Source organism: Electrophorus electricus, chromosome 2 (genome assembly GCF_013358815.1).
Source record: "Electrophorus electricus isolate fEleEle1 chromosome 2, fEleEle1.pri, whole genome shotgun sequence".
Taxonomy (NCBI): Eukaryota; Metazoa; Chordata; class Actinopteri; order Gymnotiformes; family Gymnotidae; genus Electrophorus; species Electrophorus electricus.
The window spans coordinates 1,839,949-1,860,908 of record NC_049536.1 but is presented as its reverse complement, the minus strand read 5'-3'; the positions used below and the strand labels follow the sequence as shown (position 1 = coordinate 1,860,908).

Below are 20,960 nucleotides of genomic sequence, written 5' to 3'. Positions count from 1 at the left end.
CGGTACGTCATGTGTGGTTGGCTAAGGTTGGAGGTACAGGTCTATGTCATGTGTAGGGTGTGGTTGGTTAAGGTGTGAGGTACAGGTCTACATCATGTGTGGTTGGCTAAGGTTGGAGGTACAGGTCTACGTCGTGTAGGGTGTGGTTGGCTAAGGTTGGAGGTACAGGTCTATGTCATGTGTAGGGTGTGGTTGGTTAAGGTGTGAGGTACAGGTCTATGTTATGTGTAGTGTGTGGTTGGCTAAGGTTGGAGGTACAGGTCTATGTCGTGTAGGGTGTGGTTGGCTAAGGTTGGAGGTACATGTCTATGTCATGTGTAGGGTGTGGTTGGCTAAGGTTGGAGGTACAGGTCTATGTCATGTGTAGGGTGTGGTTGGTTAAGGTGTGAGGTACAGGTCTATGTTATGTGTAGTGTGTGGTTGGCTAAGGTTGGAGGTACAGGTCTACGTCGTGTAGGGTGTGGTTGGCTAAGGTTGGAGGTACATGTCTATGTCATGTGTAGGGTGTGGTTGGCTAAGGTTGGAGGTACAGCCATGGCCCCATCAAACATTAGCTGAGAAGGTTCCTCTAAAGGTCTATGTTTGATTTCCATGTTCCCTGGGCTGATGGGATTTCCCTGAGCAGACTGCAATAGTGTTTGTGGTCTCCTTGTCCTCCTGAGAGACAACATCTACAATCCTAACACCTCCTAGCGGCCAACGCCCTGCTGGTCTAGTCAGTGTCTCCACAGGGCTTAAGGAGAGAGGAATCTCTTTCCTTAGGGCTGGCATGGCTGTCTGAGGTAACGTCTCTCCCTTCACGGCCCAGTAACACCTGATGAGAAGTGAAGTGGGACGCAGACATGTTTATGTTGGACAGATCTACAGACGTGGTCCTGCAGTGGTCCAGGACAGACAAGCGGTTAGAGGTTAGACACAACATGTCTGACTGAATAAAGAACAAAACAAGGACAGACATGGGGGGAGAATCCAGTGTGTGTATAAACAAGAACCAGGTGAAGTAAATCAAGGTTGGGAACAAAGTAGAAACAAGGGGCGGGGCCAGGAACGATAGGAAACCACAGACACGAGGAGACTAGCGCCACGGCAGCCGCGATGTTAGAGGGGGAAACCATGACAGCACTTCTCCAGCACGTATATGAAGGCTCCTGTAGTTTTGGTCAGCATGTTGCAGTGTGGACGTGAGGTCAGCATGCGCGGCTTTACACATCTCTGTAATGGCTGTAGGTCTGCCCATGATCCGTGCACACAGAACAGCCGTCTAACAAACACACACCTTTTCATGTTTTCATACCATCTTTGATCCTGAGATAGAGATTATTTTTTTATGTTTTTTTGTGTTAAAGAAATCTTAAATCCTCTGAGCTGGATTAAATGGCTCGACTACACAGCGGCTGGTTTCCAAAAACATCATTACTCAGAGGCCATCGTTAAATGGTACCGCAAGCATCACACTGAACACTCTCTCTCTGTCTTACACACACACACTCTCTCTCTCTCTCTCTCTCTTACACACACACACTCTCTCTCTCTCTCTCTTATTTTAGATGAAGAGGGACCATTGGTTTGTCTGAGGATTGAAAAATTTATTCCAAAACAAAAAATCTTAAAGTTGCATGTTATGCAAAACGTCTTGAAACGGCACAGCTGAGCAGTAAATAACGCAGCAGTCTGAACTGCCTGGTATGACCCTTGCACTGCACATAAAAGACCCCTGGAAGAGACATGGGGGAGGATCCAACACCCTTTTAAATTTCGATTCCCTTTTTTTCAAACGATTTTCTTTACTGTGCTTTGGTTTTTGGCTACACTGTTGGAGAGGCGACCTCTGGCACACGTCTGTTCTGGGTGACTTGCGGAGGCGGCTGAGAGAGACTTGCAAACAGCTTTGCTTGGACATCAAGAAAAGAGGTCTGTGTGGACAGTAAGGATTAGAAGACAGGTCTGTGTGGACATTAGCTATTAGAAGACAGGTCTGTGTGGACATTAGCTATTAGAAGACAGGTCTGTGTGGACATTAGCTATTAGAAGACAGGTCTGTGTGGACATTAGCTATTAGAAGACAGGTCTGTGTGGACAGTAAGGATTAGAAGACAGGTCTGTGTGGACATTAGCTATTAGAAGACAGGTGTGTGTGGACAGTAAGGATTAGAAGACAGGTGTGTGTGGACAGTAAGGATTAGAAGACAGGTCTGTGTGGACAGTAAGGATTAGAAGACAGGTCTGTGTGGACAGTAAGGATTAGAAGACAGGTCTGTGTGGACATTAGCTATTAGAAGACAGGTCTGTGTGGACATTAGCTATTAGAAGACAGGTGTGTATGGACAGTAAGGATTAGAAGACAGGTCTGTGTGGACATTAGCTATTAGAAGACAGGTCTGTGTGGACAGTAAGGATTAGAAGACCGGTCTGTGTGGACAGTACCGGTAATGATTTGCTGATTTTATTCCCTTGGACTAAGATAATATAGGACACTCATTAAACTTTAGAGAGTCTCTGCAATCCCACCGTAACCCCTGCGTAACCCCTCGCAGGATGATGGTGAGTGATGTCATTATCAGTAGACCTTTTCTGTAGGTATTGGTGTAGTGAGCTGTGTCATTCACCCACAGTAAGGGTGTGTGTGTGTGTGGTTTATTTTGTGTTTCATTAAGTAAGAAATATCTACTGTCTATTCACTCTCTCTCTCTCCCCCCCTCTCTCTCTCCCTCTTTCTCCCTCTCTTTCTCTCTCTCCCTCCCTCCCCCCCTCTCTCTCTTGCTCTCTCTCTCTCTCTTTCTCTCTCTCTCCCCCCCTCTCTCTCTCCCTCTCCCTCTCTCCCTCTCTCTCTCTAAGTGGGACACAGCAGTGGTCCGGATTCTATGTTTTTAGTGCAGTGTCATGTTGTTTGCTCTCCAGGACTCTGGGACCTCTCTGTAGTTTTAAGCGTTTTCCTGGCAGTCTTGCTGTGATGGTGTCAGGAAGGCTGACGGTTGGTCTGTTGAGGCTCCGCCCCTCCGACTGTGTAAACGATCACTAGTCAGCTGACAGTGCTAAATCTAGCTTTAGCAACTTAGCTTCTGGAGTTCATTTCAACTCCTAAATGAAGGGCTGTCTCTTTTAAATCACTCTTTCTCTTGTTCTCTAGTCTGACGCTGTCTGTGCTCTGTCCTGAATATTTTTCCACTGTCCTCCATGTTAGTCTGTTTAGCTTTGCCGACTCTTCTTGTGGTTGGCCGGCGGTGGTGTTAACCTCAGCCCTTCATATTAAGATGTCTGGTGTCTCCTTAATCTCTTCATCCTGATTTCCTTTATGCCTCACTGTAAACAAACAAAAACACTAAGTGAATACCAGCACATATCTACTGCTCTCTCTCTCTCTCTCTCTCTCTCTCTCTCTCTCTCTCTAACTCCCTCTCTCTCTCTCTCTCTCTCTCTCGCTCCCTCTCTCTCTCTCTCTCTCCCTCACTCTCTCTCTCTCTCTCTCTCTCTCTCTCGCTCTCTCTCTCTCTCTCTCTCTCTCTCTCTCTCCTTTGTTTGGCTCAATTCAAGGTGCTTTATTAGCATGACAAACATTTGGTGCATTTGGGGTTCAGGGTTTTGGCATATAATAGAATAATAAATTAATAATAATAAAATCGTAAACTGAATATTGTAGAGTCGGTGAAACAGAAAGCTGTTAAGTGGCACATTAAACATTGCCGTGTTGCAATGGGAAGAAATAGAAGAATAAATGAAGAATATTTCTTGTCTGCTGGTTTCTATAGCCAGACTGGTCTCTATAGCTGGTCTCTATTGCCAGACTGGTTTCTATAGTCGGTCTCTATAGCCAGACTAGTCTCACCCATGTCTGACTTTTCACCATTCCAGATCAATGACAATGACAATCAATGACAGCTCAATGTTTATGTTTTTATTTGTGCTATTTGGTTCACTCTGCTGACGCTTGCTGTCTTGCTCTTGTCTGGGTCATGTGAGGGTGGAGAGGTGGTGGTGTGGTGTGGTAGAGTGAGGGTAGAGAGGTGGAGAGACAGGTGGTGTGAGGGTGGTGTGGTGTGGTAGATTGAGGGTAGAGAGGTGGAGAGACAGGTGGTGTGAGGGTGGTGTGGTGTGGTAGAGTGAGGATAGAGAGGTGGAGAGACAGGTGGTGTGAGGGTGGAGAGGTGGTGGTGTGGTGTGGATTGAGAGTGGAACAGCGCCCTGTTTTGCATTTTTATGTTTGCATCTGGAATATTTACAAAAACGTCTCTCCCTCCCTCTCTTAGATGTGTGTGTATATGAAGGCACTGCAGTCATATGTAGGTAGTAATAATTCCTTGTGAAACCCCTCAGCTTCATCCTTTGAGACACTGTGCAGTGATAATTATCTCCACGTGGCCTTGTGTGTGAGTGTGTGTGCGAGTGTGTGTGTGCGTGTGTGTGAGTGAGTGTGTGTGTGTGTGTGTGAGTGTGCACACACGTCAGTCTGACTTCAGAATCATATGGAGTCGTAGCTCTTCACTAGAGCTCTTCACTAGAGCCCTTCACTAGAGCCCTTCACTAGAGCCCTTCACTAGAGCCCTTCACTAGAGCCCTTCACTAGAGCCCTTCACTAGAGCCCTTCACTAGAGCCCTTCACTAGAGCCCTTCACTAGAGCTCTTCACTAGAGCCCTTCACTAGAGCCCTTCACTAGAGCCCTTCACTAGAGCCCTTCACTAGAGCCCTTCACTAGAGCTCTTCACTAGAGCCCTTCACTAGAGCCCTTCACTAGAGCCCTTCACTAGAGCCCTTCACTAGAGCCCTTCACTAGAGCCCACTCTCCTTACCCATGTTGGCATATTTGCTTGGCTGAGTGTACAGTTTTGTGGTTGCCGTGCTGAAGCCATTAAAGACAAACGCTGACAGGCCAAGGAATGTGTCCTGTGAGCCTCCATGTGGCAGTGAAAAACATGTCCCCTGTCCCCACGGCTTCCACATCATGCTGTTGTCTAAATGTGTTCAGGGCTATTAAACTGTGCAGTCCTGACATCTTTGTTAATGGTGCGTGACGTCGGGCTCTACATGTCAGTTCAGCGTTCTCACTTACTGCCAGTCTAGTGTCTGTTAACTGCAGTGGCTGTCCCCCATACTCACTGAGGTCAGCAGAAAGGACCAACCATCACCCACAGTCCAGCCTTGAGCATAACGCACACTCCTGGCCAGACGTGTGGATCTCATCGCTGAGCGCTTAGTCACACACGGTCCATAGCACCTCCCTTTCCACCACTGTGTCCATCTTATCCTTTTAATACCACGGTGAGTTCATTTAAATAATGTCTCCAGAAGAGCGAGACACATTTCAGCCGTGGGGACGCACAGCCGAAGGGAGGCTTTCTCTGTCCTGTAGTGTAACCTGCACGACGGTACTGAGCGGAAGGCGGTGATCAGTCATAGCGGTGTCATGGCCGCTGTTAGGAAACAGAATAATGGGAGTATTCGTCCCCACGTGGCCCACAGCCTCACCGCAGAAACACACACACAAACACCCTTTGTGCCTGTGATCACGCCACATTAAAGGTTCAATAAGTCACTATCTCACAGGCTACCGCTGCGCACCCCAAGAAAACAGCAGGCAAAGCTGCACTAATCCACCCAAATTACCCGAGAGAGTGTCACCTCCTAAAAAGATACAAAGGCACCACACTGTACTGAAAGAAATTAGAAAAAGCACTCGCGCAGTCTGAACACACTCGCACTCCAACACCCACTCGACAGAGAGAAGGAGAGTTCAGACAGAGAGAACAGAGAGAAGCAGCTGACATTGCTAGACTTGGACTTTCCTTCAGTGTCTTGTTTGCAGAGGTGTGTGTGTTGTTTGTGTGTGTGTGTGGGGGGGGGGGGGTGTTAGTTTCTCTGATCTCATCACTTGACCTACAGTAAAATAAGGCTGACGCTTTATATCTTGACTATTTTGTAGGGTGGTGTCTGGGCTGTGCTGTAGGGTAGTGTTTGTCTGGACTCTGCTGTAGGGTGGTGTTTGTCTGGACTCTGCTGTAGGGTGGTGTTTGTCTGGACTCTGCTGTAGGGTGGTGTTTGTCTGGGTTGTACTGTAGGGTATTTTTCTGGGGTCTGCTGTAGGGTGGTTTGTTTGGGCTCTGCTGTAGGGTGGTGTTTGTCTGGGCTCTGCTGTAGGGTGGTGTTTGTCTGAGCTCTGCTGTCGGGTGGTGTTTGTCAGGTCTGGGCTCTGCTGTAGGGTGGTGTTTGTCAGAGCTCTCCTGTAGGGTGGTGTTTGTCTGAGCTCTGCTGTCGGGTGGTGTTTGTCTGGTCTGGGCTCTGCTGTAGGGTGGTGTTAGGGCTCCGCTGTTGGGTGGTGTATGTTTGTCTGGGCTCTGCTGTAGGGTGGTGTTTGTATGGTCTTGGTGGATCTTGGCCGATCATGGTGTAGACTGATACTGCCACTTTTAAAGTTCACATGTTATAACTTTTATGGGTACACTGTGTGTGTGTGTGTGTGTGTGTGTGTGTGTGTTTTAGAGCTTGTTCTCATGTCACTGTCGTTCACTATAAAACTGTTGTCCTTGAAACACCTTGAAAATGATTTCCAGTAAAGTTCAAACGTGTGCACCCCCCTACCCCCTGACACACACACACACACACTAAAAATGGCACAATTGTTGTGGCCAGTGCAGTAGGGTTTAAAGACTGCTTTTAAAAGGGCGGGTCCAGACTCTTCTCCTCTCTATAAACTTCAAGCTCATATTTCCATTTTTATTGCAGTAATATGTCAGGCGTTGTGAGGAAACCGCGCAAACGGACTCGACCTGCTTGGATCAGAACCGGTTCAAAGGTTCCAACACCTTACACTTCCCACGGTGCTGGGGTGATCCTGACAGCGAAAGCGTTGGTCCTGCAGGGGACAGACTGTCGCCTGCTGTGGGCCAAACGGGCCGAGACGCAGGAGAAGACCGAGACGCAGGGGACACAGAACCTGGACACATCCAGCAGTGTTTGGTTCTTCTGAAGTTCCCTCTCTCTGTCCCTCTGTACTTCCCTCATGCTTTCTCATTCTCTCTTACTCACACACACACACACACACACACACACACACACACACACACACACGCACGCGCACATGCGCGCACGCACACGCTCACACACACACTCACTCACGCACACACACACAATCACACACTCACTCACGCACACACACACAATCACACACACACACACACACACACGCACACGCACACACACACCCTAAAGCAACTTTGTTCTGCTCCATTAGTTGTAGTTTGTTTATCACACTGCCATATGTGCTGGTTTAATTCCTGCTTTTCCACAATCCCCCTCTTGCTGTAATGACCCCTGCTCCCTTGCGGTTGCCCCGCCCCCTCACACGTCCCTGATTGTCCGTTCTCTCTATCCGCTCCTTCTCCGCCTCCTCAAAGAATCTTCTTTCCTCCCCTTCTTTGTGTCGAGAGTTCGGAGCAAAACACCACACACAAACAAAGCGAACGAGTCCCGTGCAGGCGGTCTGGACAGATGCTTAGCTGCTGGCCACGCTGTACCAGATGTGCTGGAGACGTCTGGACCTTTACAGCAGACGTGAAGGTGCTTGTTAAGGAGGTGCTACTTAGAGCTGTGACAGAGGCAGGAAATGAACACACTGCAGTGAGAACCCCTGTAGAACCCTTGTAGAACACCCAAAGAATGCCTGTAGAACCCTTGTAGAACACCCAAAGAATGCCTGTAGAACACATGTGGGCTCAACCGCTTCACACGTCACTGGTCATTGTTCACTGCTCACTGGTAACTGGTCATTGTTCACTGCTCACTGGTAACTGGTCATTGTTCATTGGTCACTTATCACTGTTAACTGGTCACTGGTCATTGTTCATTGGTCTCTGGTCACTGGTAACTAGTCACTGCTCATTGTTCTTTGGTCATTGCTCATTGTTCATTGCTCACTGGTCACTGCTCACTGGTGGTGTCCCTTTCCCCTGATGCCGTGGCACTTATCCTAACAGATCAGAGGCTGTTCAGACAAACTGCTTGAAGCATAAACACGTCTGTTATTCTCCAGTTCTTTTGGCCTCCTCAATATCTTGTGCGGGACACCATCATTGGCTGCAGTGACAGTCTGATCAACGAGATGCCTACGTTTGTTTTCCTGTGTAATCGATCCGTGGTGCTTCAGCCGCCGGGCGAGACCGACACGCTTACAAAAGCGCTCACTGAGTGCCTCACACTGCCAGTGGTCTTCTGAAGCGTTATTAATTACAGAAACGCGTTTACTCTCAGCTGAGGTGTGTGATGAGTACTGTGAGCTGGGGGTGGGACTGGGACAGGATGTTTCTGTTAAGAGAGCGAGAGCGGAGTGTGTGGATGTCCAGGTGTGTCGAGAGTGCTCTGTCATGTGCATGCAGTGTGTGTGTGTGTGTGTGTGTGTGTGTGTGTGTGTGGATTAGCCACTAGCCTGTGGTGATGAGTGTGAACTCACTATGACGAGGGCAAACACTTCAACTCAGTGTCAGATACCAGAGACACGGCACACACTCACACCAACGGGCACCACCAGCTGGAGGTGTCAAGGGTAACGTCTGAACCATGAGTGGAGAGAGAGGGAGAGAGAGAGAGGGGAGGAGAGGGGAGGGGAGAGAGGAGCAGCGGAGCAGCAGTGGGACAGGCACCCCTCTTTCAGGATTGAGCCCTCCATAGTCCTGTCCACGGCCCTGTCTCTGTCCTGTATACGGCCCTGTCTACGGCCCTGTCTCTGTCCGGTCTACGGTCCTGTCCACGGTCCTGTCTCCGTCCTGTCTCCACTGAAACTCCACCAGTGAACGCTGGGAGTGTTTAATACTAGCAGGATTGCGTCTGCTGCCTGAGCCACTCAACCAGGTGTGTGGCACTAATACCCTTCCCCTGGGACACGACAGGCTTCTGAAGAAGGGTTCCTTTTGAAGGTTTATGTGTTATAGGCATTACTGATGCATCGGACTGTGCAGATTATAGTTGTGGAGTCCAGGTGTGTGTGTGTGTGTGTGTGTGTGTGTGTGTGTGTGTGTGTGTGTGCGCGCGTGTGTGTGTGTGTGTAGTGGTCTTCAGAAGGGTAATTATGGAGTGGGTTGTGTGTGTAGGGAGATGTTTCTCCAGGTACTAATGGTACTATCTCCGTTGTCGTGGTGGAGGTGGAGAGAGAGAGAGGGAGAGATGACTCATGTCATTTTATTATCATTGATTCATTTGCATCTGTCTGGTTGCCATTGTATCACGGCCCCATAAGAAAGGAGCCCCATGAAGCCTGACACACCTGCAGACAGTGCAGGAGAAAGACACACTAGTCTGAGCTATTCCTTTCATTGCTCACTGGCACATGCGTGTGCGTGTGCGTGCGTATGCATGTATGCAAGAAGCACTATGATAAATTAGGCCCATTGTAAACCCAGAAGAGGTTCTGTACAGTAATGTATTGTAAATGGAATGTGTAGTGATTCCACCCACCAAAACACACACTCACACACACACACACACACCCTTAGTGCTATTTTTATAGGGTTTTTTCACTGACCTGTGCAGTATTGTAGTTAAAATCTTTTTGACTCTTTTTCGGACATTTATTTTTTGTGTGTGTTTCCACGGTCATTTATTTTTCATGTGTGTGTTCCCCCCCCCAAGAAACACTTTATTGTACAATAATCTACACAAACTTGGCTGATTAGAATATGCTAATGAAGTGTGTCCGGGGGTGTGGTTAGATCAGCAGTGCTGAAGCCACAACCTGATTGCCGGATTGGGAACGCCGTGTCATCACTAACACACCCTCCTGCTTCTCCGAGCAACCTCACATTGAGGTCGTGTTCCACGTTGTCACGGTTACGTCACGTAATGGCTGTGATAGTTCAGCCATGTGTCATGGCGTGAAGCTCCTATCCTGTGGAACTATACCTGCTATGGTCCTGCACTGATGGGACCTGTTTGAAACTGCCAACATGACCAACACCATTACACCATCACACCAACGCCAACACCACCAACACCATCACCACCAACACTATCACTGCCAACACCACCAACACCATCACACCACCACCAACGCCAACACCACCAATACCAACACCACCACCAACACCAGCAGCACTACAACTACCAACACCACCATCACCATCATCACCACCATCAACACCATCAACACCACCACCATCAACACCATCATCACCATTACCACCAGCCTGAACAGTGCTCACAGGGCCCATTGCTTCCAGCCTTTCCTACCGTTGTCTGCCCACTGCAGAAACATTCCTCAGACCACACTGAAGTGCTTTTGTCTTCAGCTGCCCATTTTAATCTGTGCCCAGTGAAGCCTAAGAGTCAGGTGTGGAGCTCCTCCAGGTGTGGAGCTCCCTGTGTTCCTCCAGGTGTGGAGCTCCTCCAGGTGTGGAGCTCCCTGTGTTCCTCCAGGTGTGGAGCTCCTCCAGGTGTGGAGCTCCCCGTGTTCCTCCAGGTGTGGAGCTCCCCATATTCCACCAGGCATGGAGCTCCCCATGGTCCTCTGCAGTTGTAGCCCATCCACCTCGAGGTTTGGCAGGGTGAACATTCTGAGTTGTTCTTCTGCTCACCCTGCTCACAAAGAGGTTGTTAGAGTTTCCGTGGTGATCCCATAAGCTTGAACCCATCTGGGTGTTCCTCTCTGACCTTTCCCATCAACTAGACATTCCTCCCGCTCACTGGGAGTTTAGTTTGGGTGAACTCCAGAGACCGTCGCACGCTCAAACCAGCCTGTCATTCTGACCTATGACCTATTCTGAACTTTGACCTATACTGATGACGCAGTCACGGAGCCTCTTCGCCTGTATCTGCATGATATTATGCATTGTGCTGCTGTCCCGTGACTGGCTGATAATTGCAGGAACAGCCAGGTAAGTGTACACTCCAGCCCAATCACAGTCTTTATTTTAACGTGTTTTCAGTTGTGAGCCTCTGGGTGGTAATGAGATATGAGTGTTTTTCAAACAGCAGTAAAATTAATGTCTTGGAAGGCGACAGTATTGAGGATTAAGGGTCTGGTTGCAGGTTTGTAGTCGTTGCGTTCAGGGCCTGTGTTTCGTACTGACGTCTCCATGGCGCTAGTTTGTTTTTTGATTGGATGACCAGTTTTTTGTATCATCTCACGTGGTCTGTGATGTGGCTGCTGTGGTTTATTAAGCTGGTTAGAGAAAGCAAAGAAGCAGGGAAACTGCGTGAAAGGTGTCTCAGCCCCGCCTCCTACACACCCCGCCTCCTACACGCCCCACCTCCTACACGCCCCGCACCTCCTACACGCCCCACACCTCCTACATGCCCCACCTCCTATAAACCCCCACCTCCTACATGCCCCACCTCCGCTCCACATGGGCCTGAAGGACCGCCTCTCTGTGTTCTACTGGTGAGAATAAAGGCAGCAGATGGTCAGCTCTGTTCCAGCCACACCCGTTAGCAGGTTAGTGTGTCAGCCATGACAGTTCCTCTATGTTCTGCTGTGGAGAGTCTGGGCTTCACTGGGCCAGATGCTTCAGTCCCCTGTTCTCACTGCTGCTGGTGACTGTGAAACCCGGGTCCAAGGTCCCAGGATATCCGGGTATCACGGAGTGCCGAGCCAAACCCCGCCTTCTTTGTCCTAGTAGTGTCCACACTGGTGTACTGGGACGTTTAGGGACTGGGTGCGGCTGTGTGGTCCTTCCTGTTTCCATGGAGGCAGCGTCTGTCTCCGAGCAGCAGAGGCGGTCCAAGCCAGGTGTAGATGACCTTCAGTCGGAGACACACATGACCAGCTGCTCAGCTCCCTCGCGGGTGTCGGTCCAGGTCACGCCCACACACTCGACATCAGCACCACAGTCATTCATACTTTCGCACTGTCTGTCCATCTATCTGTCTGCCATGCTCCTTCTCTCCCTCCCTCCCTCCCTCTCTCTCTCTCTCTCTCCCCTCCCTCTCTCTCTCCCCCTCTCTCTCCCTCCCTCTCTCTCTCTCCCCTCCCTCTCTCTCTCCCCCTCTCTCTCTCCCCCTCTCTCTCCCTCCCTCTCTCTCCCTCCCTCTCTCTCTCTCTCTCTCTCTCTCGCGCTCTCTCTCTCTCCCTCTCTCTCGCGCTCTCTCTCTCTCTCTCTCTCTCCCCCTCTCTCTCTCTCCCTCCCTCGCTCTCCCTCACTCTCCCCCCCTCTCTCCCCCCTCCCTCTCTCTCTCCCCTCCCTCCCTCTCTCTCTCTCTCTCTCTCTCTCCCTCCCCCTCTCCCCCTCCCTCCCTCTCCCCCTCTCTCTCCCCCTCTCTCCCCCTCTCTCTCCCCCTCTCTCTCCCTCTCCCCCTCCCTCTCTCTCTCCCCTCCCTCCCTCTCTCTCTCTCGTGCACTCTCCCCTCCCTCTCTCTCCCCGCCCCTCCCCTCCCTCTCTCCCCTCCCTCCCTCTCCCCCCCCCCCCCCTCTCTCTCTCTCTCTCAGTTGCGTCTTTGTCTTGTATCATGCAAGCTTCACTGGTCTTCTCTTTCAGCTGTTCTAGTGATAGCAGCTTCCTGACATCTAGCGTGTTTTAAATTAACGACGTAACATCTAGCAGTGGATTCAGACGACGCTAAACGCAAACGGTGTGTCTGTCACATTGGCTGCTCACGTTTCTTTTCTCCAGTTTATTTTCATAAATGTTTTGGTTAATAAAGCTGTGTTGTTGGATTTAATGAGATTGTGTGGATGATATGCTTAATTGGAGCTGTGTTTGTTTTGTTTCTGTGTGTGCGTGTGTGTGCGTGTGTGTGTGTGTGTGTCTGGATTCCTGCTGGTTTATGATTTTAATAAGCCACATGGTGAACTGTAAACAGCTTTCTGCTGTCTTTCAGCCAAGCACAAACCGGGCAAATCAGTGTGTGTGTGTGTGTGTAGCTTTCATTTGTGCTTAGGAACATTAATGTGTGTGCAGTGAAGTGTGATGAATGAATGAATGAATGAAAGAATTCTGGTCTGACGGATTACACTAAGGTCACATAACCACACTTTGAATATGTTTCTGATGTATCTCTCTCTCTCTCTCTCTCTCTCTGTCTCTCCCCCTCTCCCTCTCTTTCTCTCTCCCCTTCTCCTTCTCTCTCTCTCTCTCTTCCTCTCTCTACTTCACTTTCTCTATTTCACTCTACTCTCTCTCTCTCTCTCACTCAGCTCAGACCAAACAGGTTTTCCTGTGTGTGTGTGTGTGTGTGTGTGTTTAGACACTGAGTGCTCCGTGCTTTCAGGTGTAACACTGACATTTTCCTCCCATACAGTTGCCTTCTAAAATGGTCTTAAAAGGATTGGATTGGCACTGGCCGGGGCCAGGGGGGCTCTTCAGACGGTGGGGGGTTTGTTTGCATTTTTAAAGATTCTTAAAAATTGCCCCCACCACCTCACAGTAAGGTTCAGCATGTGTGGAGTATAATGTATGGACATTTTAGGAGAAACAGGAGGAAAGGTGATATGTGTGTGTGAGAGTGTGAGTGTAAAACCTTTTCCTGCATTAAATAGATCTGTTTAAATCCTTCTTCCTTTGTTATGGAGGTTGGTGCTAAATATATAAATTTATAATCTAAACCAGTCTTTAAAAGGGGGGGTCGACTGTGCTGGGATTCACTGTGCTGGAGGCATGACTATGTGACTGTGCTGACTAAGAACTTGGGCTGGTTACTGGACTCCCTGTTACTGGTCTGTGCTGGATTAGCGAGGGAAGGTGATGTCATAAGCACAGCATGGCACATTCAACACACACCCAACCCAAAACACACTGGAGTATTCAACGCACACACACAGCCCAACACACTGGAATCCAAATGTTTAAAATATTCCAGAATAAAAAGCATGAAGCTGAATGAACAGAGGAAAATGCAGCCAACATCCCAACATCGGGTTACAGTAGCTCTAACACGCTCCTGTACGGCTCCATCAAAATTTAAACCGAAATAAAATACATTCGATTTTTATTGGTTCTAAACGCGTCTAATCTCAGTCATCTCACTCCTGGAGGCACGAGGATGCTGTCTGTGTGAATATTTGCTTGAACTGTGGGAAACACTAGGAAACTAACCCCTGCCATGTGTGAAACTGAAAAAATAATACCATGTGCGTGTGTGTGCGTGTGAGTGTGTGTGTGCGTGTGAGTGTGTGTGTGCGTGTGAGTGTGCAAGTGCGTGTGAGTGTGCAAGTGCGTGTGTGTGTGTGCAGGCGTGTGTGCACGCGCGTGTGTACGCGCGTGTGTGCGTGCGTGAGTGTGCGTCTGTGCATGCACGTGCGTGCGTGCGTGTGTGTGTGTGTATGCGTGCGTGTGTGAGTGTGAGAGTGTGAGTGTGTATGCGTGCGTGTGTGAGTGTGAGAGTGCGTGTGTGTGTGAGTATGTATGCGTGCGTGTGTGAGTGTGGGTGCGTGCGTGCGTGCGTGAGTGTGCGTGCATGAGAGTGTATGTATGTGTGTGTGTGAGAGTGCATGGGTGCGTGTGAGTGTGTGTGCGTGTGAGTGTGTGTGTGCGTGTGAGTGTGTGTGTGCGTGTGAGTGTGTGTGTGCGTGTGTGTGTGTGCAGGCGTGTGTGCACGCGCGTGTGTACGCGCGTGTGTGCGTGCGTGAGTGTGCGTCTGTGCATGCACGTGCGTGCGTGTGTGTGTGTATGCGTGAGTGTGAGAGTGTGAGTGTGTATGCGTGCGTGTGTGAGTGTGAGAGTGCGTGTGTGTGTGAGTATGTATGCGTGCGTGTGTGCGTGCGTGAGTGTGCGTGCATGAGAGTGTATGTATGTGTGTGTGTGAGAGTGCGTGGGTGCGTGTGTGTGTGAGTGTGGGTGCGTGTGTGTGTGTGTGTGTGTGTGTGTGTGTGTGTGTGCACTCCCTGGGCCTGGAAGCTCCTCCTTTGATCACAGAGACTGTACGTCTTCACTCCAGTGCAGGTCTGGGAGGAGGGAGACTGTACAGAGGAATCTGGACTATATTTACCATTTCATTCTTAATTTTAATCCAAATGTGAGATTTGGCTCATTTCAGAGCAGTTATGAATTTGACGGCTCATTTAAAACGAATAATGATTCTGCTTGAATCTCTGCTACCCTTAATGTGCGGGTGCTTAGCGGATGTGAGGGAGAGTTCCTGCTAGTTAACAGGACGGCGGGTGATGGAGTCGGATCTAACAGAGTTATCATGTCCTTTGTGAGTTTGGTTTTGACTCCTGTGCTCAAACAGGGATGACCTCACCCCCCCCCCCCCGGCACTTCCACAGAGAGACAGATAAGGGATTCACTCTCTTCCTCTTTATCTCTCTCTCTCCCTCTCTCTCTCTCTCTCTCAATCACACTACCACTCTGTCACTCTTGCTTTCTCTCTTTCAGTCATTTTCCCTTTCTCATTCTCTAACTCTGTCACAGTTATTCCGTCTGTTTCTGTCCCTGAGTCTCATTCTCTCTCCTCTCTCCTCTCTCTCTCTCTCCTCTCTCTCTCTCTCCCTCTCTTTTTCTGGCTCCGAGGCATCTCTGGGGTTTAGTTGCAGAAGCTGGGACTGTCAGATCACACTGCCGTGACCTGTTTGGGTCTCTGTTACTGTCTGCACTGGTGCCAGGAGCTCAACAGCTCACTGGTGACCCTGTGAAGCATTACAGCAAATCTGAGCTGTTGTCATTATCGTGCACTTACACACACACACACACGCACACGCACTCTGTGTGTGTGTGGGTGGGTGGGTGCATGCGGCTCCCTGCTGTGCCATTATGGCCTGTGTGATCTGGTCAGGTGTTGGTCTGAAGCGTGAGTGCTGATTGGCTGACAGGGGTGTGTGATACTAAATACCCACAGGATCCTCTGAAGTTGGAGCACCCTTGTCTTCTCTAATTGGCTTGCTCTGGGTTCTGGATTTGTGGGTGGGGTGTGTGTGTGTGTTCTGCAGGGGTGTGTGGAGATACACATCTGTACACATGCACACACACATTCAGGAAAATACAGTTTGTTTGTTTGACGTCATCTTGCTCCGGCTCATACTGTGCCCTTGACTGCACACACACACACACACACACACACAAACCATATACCCACTTACATACACACAAAACATATACCCTAACACATACACACACAAACCATATACCCTCACACACACACACACACACACACACACACACACACACACACACACACACACACACAAACCATATACCCACTCTCACACACACAAACCATATAACCACACACATACACTTGCATACACACACACACACACACAAAGCACACAACCATATACCCACTCATATATGCACATAGACACACACACACATACACACAATGTAATAATTTCACCTAGTGCCTACATGGAGTACAGTTCAAGAGGACTAATGCACCCTGACTAGTGGACTGATGCACCCTGACTAGTGGACTGATGCACCCTGACTAGTGCACTGATGTACCCTCAGTGTGTACGCTGCACACCTGTGGGCTTGACCATGGGAGTGAGGGAAAGCTACGTCTTCTGTAAGTGCTTTGATGACTTAGGATCCTCAGCTAAGCCCTGGAACCGCTGAAGAGCACAGACCAAAGTTAGCTTGGAGCTTAACTAATATTTGTCTGGTTCGTGATGAAACTTTGAAATGATTAGTGAGCACTGTCCGAGCCAGCGTGAGTTGTTTAACGTCGCTGGTGTGGTGTTACAGGTGTGAACTGGATGCACAGGGCGGGCGGACGGACAGAAAGGAACTATTGATTGAAAGTAATTGCAGTGTAACAGTGGTAGGACATTTTGCATAAAGTAGTCAAACCTAAGAGTAGAGAGAGATTATGTAACCAGGAAGAGCTGCAATATTCAGTCTACAGTGTGCAGTGAAAGTTTCACAGACAGTAGTCCATTGTGCATTGTGTAATGACAGAACAGTAACCAACTTATTGTCTTGTGAGAAGCGAGGAGACGCCCAATAGAGCCTAAATACAGAAGGTAAGAGGGGAGACGTATGACACATGATGTCAGTCTGTCACTGAGTGGCTCCGCTGTTTATTGGGTGTAGCTTGCACGGACAGAAGATTCTGTCCAGCACGGCCAATCGCGTGTGGAGAGCTCTGTCCAACCTCCAGAGAGGGAGGCTCGCCAGCTTCCCCATTGGTTTGATCAGACTGTTTGGGGTGGGTCTGGCACTCCATAGCAGAAGGCCAATATCAGAGTGTCACGCCTGCCATGACACCCACGGTTTACATTCCCCATAATCCACCACCTGATTCCACCTGTTGTCTGGTTCCTCATGGGTTACCTCCAACACACACCTAGGTATTTGTAAGTACTGATCCTCTCCACATCCTCTTCACTGACTGGTGACAGGGCAGGTCTGCATTTCCCAAGGTCCACCATCTACCCAGTCTTACTGATGTTAAGATGCGGATGGTTCATCTTACGCCAGTTAACAAAACCCTCTCTGTAGTCGTTATCCCGTCCATTCCTGGTACACGCCCCCAACGGCTGTGAACGTCTGCAGACGAAACGACTCTGTTATAGCTGAATTCGGGGGTAACTGGATGAAAAAAACGGACCTAACACTACACGCCACTGTATCTGAGACGCAGGCCTGCACTTTCCTAACCGGTGGTGGCGTGGTGCTTAAAGTACTGAACTGGTAATCAGGAGGTTGCTAGTTCAAGTCCCACCACAGCCAGGTTCCCACTGTTGGACCCCTGAACAAGACCCTTGACACCCACAAGTTATCATAATTGTAAGTTGCTTTGGATAAAAGTGTCAGTTAAATAAATGTGTGTCTAATGGGTGTTGCATCATTACTCTGATGCCGTCCTGGTATGCACCCTGTGGAGGGTCAGGAGCTGGGCTGACCAATGGTGCCTGCATCACTCTTTTAAATGGGTTGTCAGAGGAACAAGTCGATAGTCATTTAGTGCTACCTGTTGCCTTTTCTTGGTAAGGGGGACTACATCACACATTACCCACATAACGGGGACTCTTCAGGCTACAGCTCAGGATAAAGATGTGCTGTAGAATTCCACACACCTCCTCAACACACAGCTGATCAGCACACAGTCTCAGAACAGTTGCTCAGTACACTGTTTCAGTACACAGTCTCAGTACCGTTTCAGCACTCTGGGTTCAATGTCGTGGGTCCTGCGTCTCTGCTCTGTTTTAGTTTCCTAAGTTCATAAATGTGGTCTAGCAAGTGTGAGCTGGAAACCCAGAGGGCAGGTGGCCACAGGGCATGCTGGGAGAGAGGAGCTCTACTGGACACTCAACTGATCACGTGCCTGTCACGTGGACTGGGAGACACACATACTGACAGATCGACACACCTACAGACGTACTGATAGACAGACACACAGATGGATAAAAATAAACTCCGATCTCATTCAACTCCACAAAGAGTCCCCCCCCCCTCTCAAATGCTGGCATTTCTCCAGACAGACCCTTACACAGACCCTTCCCCAAATAGAACGTCACTTCTCAATCGTGTATTATTCCTCGCTACCTAAAAGTAACGCTGTAGGCTAAGAAGTGCCCACCATGAGCTGGTCATGCTCATGTCACGTGCTTTCCTATACCCCTGGTGAGAGTTACGCAACTAATCTTAGCACAAGGTTCTCCCTTACAAAGTCAGAGTATAACATACAGCCAAAACAGAGTTCATAAAACCATGCAAACAATGTAATACCAAATATATGAAATAATAATCCAATAAAAACAGCAAATCATATAAATCTAATGCACAGTTTTTCCCTGTCAGCATTAGTTGTTATGAAAGTCTGTTTAGGAATAAAACTGTCATACAAACATCAGCTTTCAGTCCTGTGTCCCTGCGTACACAAACACAGATTGGGAGACATCCTGTCAGACGGCCAGGCTGACAGACACACACACAGTGAACAGATATTGTTGAGGCTGAGTGGTGTAGGGAACGTGACTGAACATGTACGGTGTTCTGTGGTGAGGATGCGGGTCAGTCTAACTGATTTAGACAGCTCTCTCTCTCCCGCCTCACCAGAGGGAGGAAGTGTTCAGCACACAGGCTCACGCGAGACACGTGGGATGGCCGTCCGGATTATGGTGATTAGGTAAAATGCGGTACTAATTATGCTGAGGGGGACTGGGTCGCTTCATTTGCATATTCAGCAGCTGGGGCATTCTGGCTTTGCATGTGACAGACGGTTGGATCAGAGCGGGCTTGGTCCCGTCCTGATTTACATGACATTTGCCTTTTGCTGACACGGCCTCTTCCTCTGTCTCTCTCTCTCTCTGCTAATGGCGTTATCTCCCAGTTCAGCGGGAGCGTGCCTCCGTTTAGCGTGTCCTCTCGTCTCTGAGGCGTGCTGCTCACACCTGAGGGGCTACATGTATCTCAGGCCCAGCAGAGCGGCGGGGCAGAACCGTCCGATTGTAAATCTTCCAGGTTGGAGTCGGAGCGAAGCACAAACACCGTGAGCTCTTTCAAACCCTCGGTGCAGCCGTGTGTGAAAGACGAGCTCCCCAGTTACCGACGGTTTGAAGAAGCTGGGAGCCGGCTGTCAGTCAGGGTCGCGGGCGTGTGGAACGCCGCGTACTGTCCGAGCCTTTGTGTCTGCGTTCCTCCTGTGCTTTAGAAACCCCCGTATGTGACGGCTAAATAAAAGGCTTTAAAGTTGAAGTGTCCATGTCTTCTGTTGCAGGTTTAACTACAGGTCAACACACCACCTCACCACCAATGGCTTCTATGAGTTCCTCAACTGGTTCGACGAGCGCGCCTGGTATCCACTGGGCCGGATCGTTGGGGGCACGGTGAGTATGACCTCCACCCTCTCCCCTATGTGTGATCATTACTTCACCCTCTCCCCTATGTGTGATCATTACTCCACCCTCTCCCCTATGTGTGATCATTACTCCACCCTCTCCCCTATGTGTGATTATTACTCCACCCTCTCCCCTATGTGTGATCATTACCCCACCCTCTCCCCTATGTGTGATGATTACTCCACCCTCTCCCCTATGTGTAATCATTACCCCACCCTCTCCCCTGTGTAATCATTACTCCACCCTCTCCCCTATGTGTGATCATTACTCCACCCTCTCCCCTATGTGTGATCATTACCCCACCCTCTCCCCTATGTGTAATCATTACCCCACCCTCTCCCCTGTGTAATCATTACTCCACCCTCTCCCCTATGTGTGATCATTACTCCACCCTCTCCCCTATGTGTGATCATTACTCCACCCTCTCCCCTATGTGTGATCATTACTCCACCCTCTCCCCTATGTGTAATCATTACCCCACCCTCTCCCCTATGTGTAATCATTACCCCACCCTCTCCCCTATGTGTGATCATTACCCCACCCTCTCCCCTATGTGTAATCATTACCCCACCCTCTCCCCTATGTGTAATCATTACCCCACCCTCTCCCCTGTGTGATCATTACCCCACCCTCTCCCCTATGTGTGATCATTACTCCACCCTCTCCCCTATGTGTAATCATTACTCCACCCTCTCCCCTATGTGTAATCATTACCCCACCCTCTCCCCTATGTGTAATCATTACCCCACCCTCTCCCCTGTGTGATCATTACCCCACCCTCTCCCCTATGTGTGATCATTACTCCACCCTCTCCCCTATGTGTGATCATTACTCCACCCTCTCCCCTATCTGGAAAAATCATTTCACCTTCTTTCCTGTCCCTCTAGAGAGGAGTTTTTATGTTTTCATTGGACCTCCACTTTACAGTTTAATCAGTATAGACATCTCCTGTTGCCAGGGAGATCTTTCTATCTTTATAGGGCTCTCTGGTTATGGTAGTGTGTCTGTAGGCAGCACACACACCGAAACTCAGGAGCCACTACACAGTTTCAGACTGCTACCCTGTGGGGTTTATTCAACTCTTACAGACACTTTGTGCTATTAATCACTCAATTATATGGACACCTGAAGACTGAAAAAGCCACTCAGAGATAGAGAGAGAGGGCGAGAGAGAGAGCGAGCGAGCGGGAGAGAGAGCTTGCCCTTGGGCTTACCTTAGGTGTAACTGGCGTCCAAACACTCAGGCTCTTGATTGGCACCTTG

General features: G+C 49.4%; 1 protein-coding gene across 4 annotated transcripts in view; it reads left to right on the top strand.

The window, feature by feature from the left end:
• LOC113568279 (dolichyl-diphosphooligosaccharide--protein glycosyltransferase subunit STT3B-like) overlaps positions 1 to 20,960 on the top strand; it is a 108,696-nt gene that overhangs the window by 35,783 nt on the left and 51,953 nt on the right. For 3 of the 4 annotated variants that reach the window (XM_035523306.1, XM_035523303.1, XM_035523313.1), the window contains exon 2: positions 19,577 to 19,685. Coding sequence is in view for 1 of the 4 variants with exons in the window: in XM_035523303.1 (XP_035379196.1) it covers positions 19,577 to 19,685 (109 nt within the window). In the remaining 3 variants the exon portion in view is untranslated. Of the gene's footprint in view, positions 1 to 12,498; positions 12,548 to 19,576; positions 19,686 to 20,960 lie in introns of those variants that run through there. The other variant, XM_035523304.1, reaches the window with a different exon arrangement.